This window comes from Rhagoletis pomonella, unplaced genomic scaffold (assembly GCF_013731165.1).
Source record: "Rhagoletis pomonella isolate Grant_MI unplaced genomic scaffold, Rhpom_1.0 Rhpom_scaffold_07490, whole genome shotgun sequence".
In the NCBI taxonomy this organism is placed as follows: domain Eukaryota; kingdom Metazoa; phylum Arthropoda; class Insecta; order Diptera; family Tephritidae; genus Rhagoletis; species Rhagoletis pomonella.
Window position 1 is genome coordinate 1 of NW_023466016.1, and position 8,029 is coordinate 8,029.

Genomic DNA, 8,029 nt, shown 5'->3' on the forward strand with positions numbered 1-8,029 from the left:
TTCTTAATCTTTAAAACTCGATTAAATTCGGACCCATGTCCTCGACATGCCGGCGGGCCTGCGGCGACGAGACCTGAACCAGGTCCTGCAGTTGCTCCAGAGTTTCCCAAGCCTGGTTAAACAGCCCGCGGATACGCCGTTGGAAAGCAGGAACGGGACGTGGTTGTTGAGCTGCTTTCTTTACTGCTCGTCCGGTCGGTCTGCGTGCTGACTGCGTAGCATCTCCTTGCTCACGCGAGGTTTGGGTCCTTTGACGAGTCGGCTTGCGCTTGTCATTGGACTTGCGCTCAGTCTTCTGCGTACGCTCGGTCGGTGTGGAGGCGGATCGGTGCAGCAACGTGTGGTGGGCTAATCCACAGCGATGACAACTGCCTGAGGAATCACAGGCGCCCGTTACATGAGAGGTCGCTAAGCAATTTATGCAGTAGCGGTGCACTCTAGCGGATTCATAGCGTTCGTCCGGCGTCATGGCCAGAAAGGCGCGGCAATAGCGCAGCGAATGGGTGCGGCAGCACAGTCGGCATTTGCTGAATTCTTGGGGCCTGTAAATACACGTTCGAAGGACATTGTTAGTGGCATGTGGTTGATTGGTGAACTGAGACGAGACAAAATGTGAGAAAGATAGTAGAATGAGTGTAAGGGCATGAGCTACGCGGGTGGTAATAAGCAAAGCTTCGTTATGTTGCGTGTGACGGTTCCGCTTTGGGTGCGAATGTCTACGACGCGAACATTTTGATCGGGAGCGGGATGGAGTTTCGTAATTCGGCCGAGCCGCCACTCGTTGGGGGGAAGGAGATCGTCTTTTATGACGACTAAGTCCCCTTCGTTTAGATTGGTGTCCTGGCCCTTCCATTTGTATCGCTTATGAAGTTCTTGCAGATACTCACTTTTCCAGCGTTTGCTGAACTGGTGATGGAGTACCCTTAGTTTCTGCCACCTATTTATTAGGGACAGATTTTCGGAGTTCGGCTCAGGAATGGAGAGTAGCGGGGCGCCGCGGAGAAAGTGACCTGGTGTCAAAGCTTGTAGGTCATCAGGGTCTTGTGACATCGGGGATAGCGGTCGCGAATTCAGAACCGCTTCAATACGGACAAGGAGAGTGTTGAACTCCTCATACGTGAATTTATGGGGGCCCCCCACTTTGGTGAAATGAATTTTGAAACTTTTCACTGCTGCTTCCCAGAGTCCTCCCATGTGTGGGGCGTACGGAGGAATGAATTGCCATGCGAGGCCGTGGAGGGCATATTTGTTGGCAATATCCGCTGAGACTTCCTCAAGAAAGATGGAAAATTCCCCCTTGAGACTTCGTTGTGCTCCTACAAAGGTTTTTCCATTGTCGGACATCACTTTGTGGGGTATTCCTCGGCGTCCGATGAATCGTGTGAAAGCTGCCTTAAAAGATTCTGTTGTTAAATCAGAGCAAAGTTCGAGATGTATAGCTTTTGTGGAGAAACATACGAAAACGCAGACGTATGCTTTGGAGTGAGATGCTCGACGAAGAGTAGAGGTTTTTACCAGGAACGGACCAGCAAAATCAACACCAGTGGTTTGGAATGGGAGCGAGTATGTAGAGCGTTCTGGGGGTAACGCGGCCATCATTTGCGACTTCATATTTTGCTTGTAGATGGTACATGTCTTGCAGTGAAAGATGCATGTCTTGATCTTCTGCTTGAGGCGAGGGATGTAGTATTCCTGCTGGACCATGCGGATCATCAGCTGCTTTTCGGCGTGTAGTAGTGTTGAGTGGAGGAAAGCGAGAAGGAGAGAACATAGCTTTGAGTTATCTGGTATAATAATGGGGTGCCGCTCATTGTAACTGAGGGCGGCGTAAGTGAGGCGTCCGTTAACGCGCAGCAGGCCTGACTTATCCAAAAATGGGTTAAGGGTGAGCAATGGGTCTTTTTTGCTGATTGGGTTTTTCGCTTCCAAGGTTGTCACCGTTTCTCCGTAATATATGTGTTGAGCATTCCGAATGAGAAGCAATTTCGCCTGATTTATTTCTGCATGCGTTAGAGTGATGGTTTGTGGGACATGCAACCTTTTGGCTTTGTTTACAAACCGTAACATGAATGCTACCACTCGGAGAGCTCTTGAGTAGGAGGAGAATCGGTGTAAGAGATCGGTGCTTACGGCTGCGTGGAATACTTCTATGTGCTTTTGTTCTGGAGGAGATGGGTGATTTGGGGTGACTTTAGGCCATAGTATGGGGGGCTTTGTTAGCCATTCGGGGCCTTTCCACCAGAGAGAGCAGTCTGCGAGGTCTTGAGGTTTGGCTCCTCGTGTGCCTAGATCTGCTGGATTGTCGGCGCTGCAGACATGACGCCACGTAGCATTGTTGACGTTTTGAAGGATCTGGGATGTCCTGTTTGCTACATACGTCTTCCACATCCAGGGAGGTTTTTCCAACCAAGCTAGCACGATGGAAGAGTCAGTCCACAACGTTAGTTCATGAGAGGGCAGATCTAGTTGGGATCGGATCTGTTTCACTAACTTTGTGAGGAGGACTGCACCGCAGAGTTCCAGCCTTGGGAGAGAAACAGTCTGTAAGGGTGCAACTTTGCTCTTTGCTGCGAGTAGATGAGAAGTTGCAGTTTCACCATGTTGAACTCTTAGATATACACAAGCGCAAAAAGCCTTTTCAGAGGCATCAGAAAAACCATGCAGCTGGATTGGGTTATCCGGGCTGAATTGTACCCAACGGGGTATCTCAATTTCTTTGATCGCCGAGAGATTTTTCTGGAAAGAGTTCCATTTGAGAAGTGAGGTGGGTTTGACAGCTTCGTCCCAGTCTGTTCCCTCCATCCAGAGCTGTTGGAGGAGAGTTTTCGCTGCTATCATTATGGGCGATAGCCATCCTGCCGGGTCGAAAAGTTTCGCGACAGCTGATAAGATCTGTCGTTTTGTGGCAGTGTTTGTGTCAGGGAGCGGATCTACTGAGTACGAAAACGTGTCTGTGAGAGCGTTCCATTTAATTCCAAGGGTTTTCGTTGAGCTTGCCTCTTGGAATTGGAGAAAATCTGTGTCTAACAGATCAGACTGAGGAATATCTTTCAGCAGTGATTTGTGATTTGCCGTGATCTTTTTCAAGGGGAATCCTGCTGATTTTAGGACATCGATAATTTGAGATATCGATTCCCTGGCTGAGTCCAGATCGTGCCCGCCTGAGAGAATGTCGTCAACATAAGTTTCGTTGACTAAAATTGCCGAGCTTCGTGGGGACTTTTGTTGTGTGTCTTGGGCCAATTGATGGAGTGTTCTTAACGCCAAATGTAACTGTTTTTAGTTTGAAGTCTTCTATCGGACTTTCGGGGGATCTGCGGAATAGGATTCGCTGGAAATCCTGGTCTTCCTTGTGGACGTATATCTGGCGGTACATTTTTTCAATGTCGCCATTGAACACATACTTATATAACCTCCATTTGAGAATTATAAGCATTAGGTCATTTTGGAGAACGGGACCTGTGTGCAGTACGTCATTAAGTGAGAGGCCGGAGTGAGAGAGTTTTGACGCATTAAAAACTACTCGGACTTTAGTAGTTTTACTATCAGGTTTAATCACAGCGTGATGTGGCAGGTAAAATGAGAAATATTTACCATCACGTATGATTTCGCGTGACTTTGTGGGCTCCATGTGGTCTAGAGTCAAATATTCTTCGAGGACCTTTGAATATGTGTTTTGGAATTCCGCTTTCTTCTCGATGCTCCGTTCGATGCTGAGGTATTGCTGCTGAGCTGCGGGTCTGGAGTGCCCTAGTGCGGTTGAGTCGGGAAATGTTGACTTGAATGGGAGTTTTACTACGTAGCGGCCGTCTTCTCTCCGATAGGTAGTATTTTTGTACAGCTCCTCGCAAAATTCATCATCGTCTGTGTGAGTGGGAGCCGATGGAACCTCCTCTTGTTCCCAAAATCTTTTGAGTAGATCACCTAGGGAATATGCTGAGCCTTCAACTACCTGGGTGGAAAATGTTGAGATTTGTTCCGCAACTGGGCCGCTTAATATCCACCCAAAGATGGAGTTTTGGGCTATTAAGCTTCCGCCAACGTTGGTTTTAAGACCTGGAATTAGTATTTTGGGGAGAATGTCGCTACCAATCACCATGTCTCTCCTGGCGGGTGCGAAGCAGTTGGGATCAGCTAGAGGCAGTGAGGCGTATTCTTGGAGATCAACGTATGTCACCTTGAATGATGGTAAAAAGTGCGTCAACTGGGGGAGTATTATTGCGTGAGTTGCAATTTTTATGGTGAGATCTGGAGAACATATTGTGAGTGAGCAAATTTTGTTCGCATTCTGAACTGTTCGTCCGCCCATTCCCAATATTTCAAAGTTTGTTTTGGTTGTGGGTAGACCAAGTAGCTTTTGTACACGAGAAGTTACAAAAGTCTTTTGGGATCCTTGGTCTATGAGAGTGCGAATTTGAACGGTCTCTCCTTTGTGGAAGATCGGGATATTTGCCGTAGGGAGTAAAGTTCTTTCTCTACTACTTGAGAAATGTGAGAGCACCTTATCATTATTGCTTTGAGATGCATTTGCTGCGGCGGCTTGGTTAGAGGTACATGGCATTTCATTGTCAATGGTCACGTGAGATGAGACGTAGTTTTTAGTGGGGTTTTTGTTGTTTGGCGTTTGGTATTTCGCTGGAAAATGAAGGAGAGAGTGTTGTCGCTTTTGGCAATACACGCAAGTGAAGTTACTTTTACAATCTCTCTCTGAATGCGAGTATGCCAAACAATTTTTACAATAATTGTTTTCTTTAACGAACTTATTCCGATCATAAACGGATAGTTCTTTGAATTTTACGCAACTCATCATGGAGTGATTACAATTGCATAATTTGCATGAGGCTGGCTTTTTTTGTTCAGTATGGAACGATTGAGTTTTGTTCCGGAAGTTGAACGATTGAGAGGCCGTTGATGATGCCCGAGGAGTGAAAGTGGTTTATTCGGCCTGTATGTGCTAAGCCGTTCTACAACTTCGTATCGAGTTGTTAGAAATTGGTCCATTTCTGACCAGAGGGGTAACTCTTTTCTTGAGTTTAGAGACTGTTCCCATAACGCTAGGGTTTCGTCTGGGAGCTTTGAGGAGCAGAGATATATGAGCATTGGGTCCCAGCTTTCAGTGGAAACTCCGTTTGCTTTCAGAGTAGAGAGGCAATTATTAATTGTCGTTTGAATTTGTTGAATCTTTTCACCGTTTTCTGTATGTGCGGGCTGAAGGTTGAAAAGAGTTTTAATTTGATTGTCAACGACAATTCTACGATTTTCGTAGCGGGATTTGAGTGCGTCCCAAGCGAGAGCAAAATTGAGATCATTAAGGGCATAATTTTTAATAAGGAGGGCTGCTTTCCCGCGAGTTTTTTGCCTCAAGTGGTACAACTTTTGAGCCTGAGATAATTTGGGGTGATTTATGTACACTGCTGTGAACATGTCCCTAAACGATGGCCAGTCTTCGTATCCTCCATAGAAGACTTCAGTATCACATGCAGGTACTTTCAGGAAATTGTACGAATCGGGTTGGGGTTGGGGCATCATCACAATGGATGTGTTGTCTCTGGTGGGTTCCGAGTTGTGCTGGAATTGGCTGAGCAACTCGTTAATTCTCAGCTTTGTGTTCAACCCGTTGTCGCTGGAGTTGTCGTACGAGGCATCGCATGTTTTCCGCGTCTTCTCATCTGCATTGCTCATCTGGATTGCTTTGTTAGCTGCGTCTACCAGAGCCAGGTATTTGTTGAGGTGCTCCAGATATGTTTTCAGTCCTGCCTCAGTGTGGTCCGTTTCGCTAATGCTCCACCACTTCTCGCAATATTTGTCCAGTCTCGAAATTTCATAAATTAATTTTTTATGGTTGTAAGCGATTTCATCTTCTTCGGCTTGGGATTTCGACCTCGTTCTTATGCCTTGCTGGGTGTGAAGGGATTGGGGTTTTTCCTGCTTGTCTTCTGCCATAATGAGCGAGTTGCGGGGTTAATATGCGTGTATAAATCAACGATGAGACTTTGAGTAGGTAGAGAAAATATTTGGGTGTGTATGTTTTATTATATATATGTGAATATAATTTTTGTGCGTATATTATGCACCACACTATATTGGGTTCTATATTTTTGCTCGGCACTGTCTTTGGATCGTTGCTATTTTTCTGCTCCACACTGTCCTGTCTCAGCGCATCTGAGTACAGTAACCGTTTATAATATTGGTATAGGAGTATACGTGTATATATATTGTATATACCTTGCACACAAATTGTGTTTGCTAGTGCAGTTAGCTCAGCTTATATACACACGTTTGTGTGTATGTACGTATGTAACCCACTAGCTGTGCGATGCTGATGCAAATAGCGAATAAGCGGGAGATGCAAAGGGAGAAAAATCACTGTGGAGTTGGAGCAGTATAAATATGTACACGTATATAAATACGTATATGGTTAATATATATGCCCGGGTAGGGGGAGATTTAGCGGTCGCTTTGCTTATATACCCAGTAGTAAATTGGGGAAGTGTATTATACGTACGAGTGTCCTTTTTGGAAGGTTTTTTTTTGGCGGCAGTTGAATATATATGTATACGTATAGTGTTATTTTCGGATTTATGTACGAGAATATGTATTTATACTTAGCGGATATTATTTTTTGAGATTGTATAGGGAATAGGGGAAAAGCGCGGGAATTTCATATATAAATATTAATATGTATGTGCGCAAAAATGAGCGGTAAATCAAATCGAGGGTTTTTATTTTTACCGTCTTTGGGGTCCGCTAAATATATATACGTATATGTGGATTTAGTTTAGCGGATTTTGGGATTTTGAGTAGATATGTGTGTATATGAGCAAATGCGCGGGAAAATTATGCACGAATTTATGTATTTATTTAATTTTTCTTTGTGGTATATGAAATATCAGGGTTTTCATGTACCAGTTGAGAAATCCGCTAAACCTTTTATTTTTTCGGTAAGTAATAGATGGACTTACTTGGGCATTCCTCTTTTTACAAACCGCTGCTGAGTATTTGTGTGTGGGTGCTGACTATTGTTGTTGTGCTGCTGCTTACCGGCGTCTTGTGGGCTACTTGCCGTTGCTGCTGTTGGGCGGCTTTTGTGCGTCTACTTCCTATTATGGGCTGTTTGTTGCCAAGGGCTGCTGGCGCCCTCCTTGCTGTTGTTGCTGGCGGCTTCTACGGCTAACTGCCTTTGGCTTCTTGCTGTTGTTGTTGGGGCGCTTGACGGCAACTTGCCTGCGGTATGTCGCCTATATTTGTTGTTGGGCGGTTTTTTGCTTTTTTGTTTTTGTTTTTTCGCACCCACTTGTTCACTTTATTTGCACTGCAATTTTCCGTTTCTTTTTGTGTGCAAGTATTTTGTAGCCGTCTTATGTTTGATCAGCTTGTTTTTTTTATATACTTTGGTTTAGTATTTAAACTTTTGTTGTTGCACCACCAACTTAAATTTTTTTTTTTTTGTAGATGAACGAATTACTTCACTTTATGTTTTTTTTTTTTTTGCAGTTTAATTAAACTTTTTTATTTGGCCGAGCCGAGTTTTATATCTTGGTTTAAAAAATGAACTTTATCATCAAACTTTTGTAGATGTGCACGCAGTTAAAAAACACGACTTAACTCGTTTTCCGCTACTTCGCTCGCTACCTTTTTCGTTTTAAGTGTCGTTAACGGACTTGGTTATAATTGTTTGTGGTTTTTTCTTTTATGTACTTTGTGTATAAATTTATATTAGTTCCTTAATAAACGGGTTTCGGCACCATGTTCATAACTCAAATGAATAAAAGAGAGTTTTGAAGATTTATATTATTTCACAAATCACTTTATTTATTATAGGTATACCAGCGGGGGAATGATTTGCACTAAAATTTCGAAGCACGTCTGTTTGGGTTGAGAGGTAGCGAACGATTAAAACTTAAACCTATTGCTTGGCCATTACATATGTAGATATCCGAAATTTGTTCACAATAGCCGAAGGTTTGTTACATAGTTAAACATATGTACAGGGTGAGTATTTCATTTTGACAAATTTAAGGTATGTATT

The 8,029-nt window shown here is 44.0% G+C and overlaps 1 protein-coding gene across 1 annotated transcript; it reads right to left on the reverse strand.

The window, feature by feature from the left end:
* Positions 1-10: 10 nt before the first annotated feature.
* On the reverse strand, positions 11-7,329 carry LOC118755812. The gene is made up of 2 exons (XM_036490624.1): positions 6,963-7,329; positions 11-542 (listed from the first exon to the last, which is right to left on the reverse strand). The coding sequence occupies exons 1-2, from the start codon at positions 6,968-6,970 to the stop codon at positions 11-13; spliced, it is 540 nt and encodes a 179-aa protein (XP_036346517.1). The 5' UTR covers positions 6,971-7,329.
* Positions 7,330-8,029: the final 700 nt, after the last annotated feature.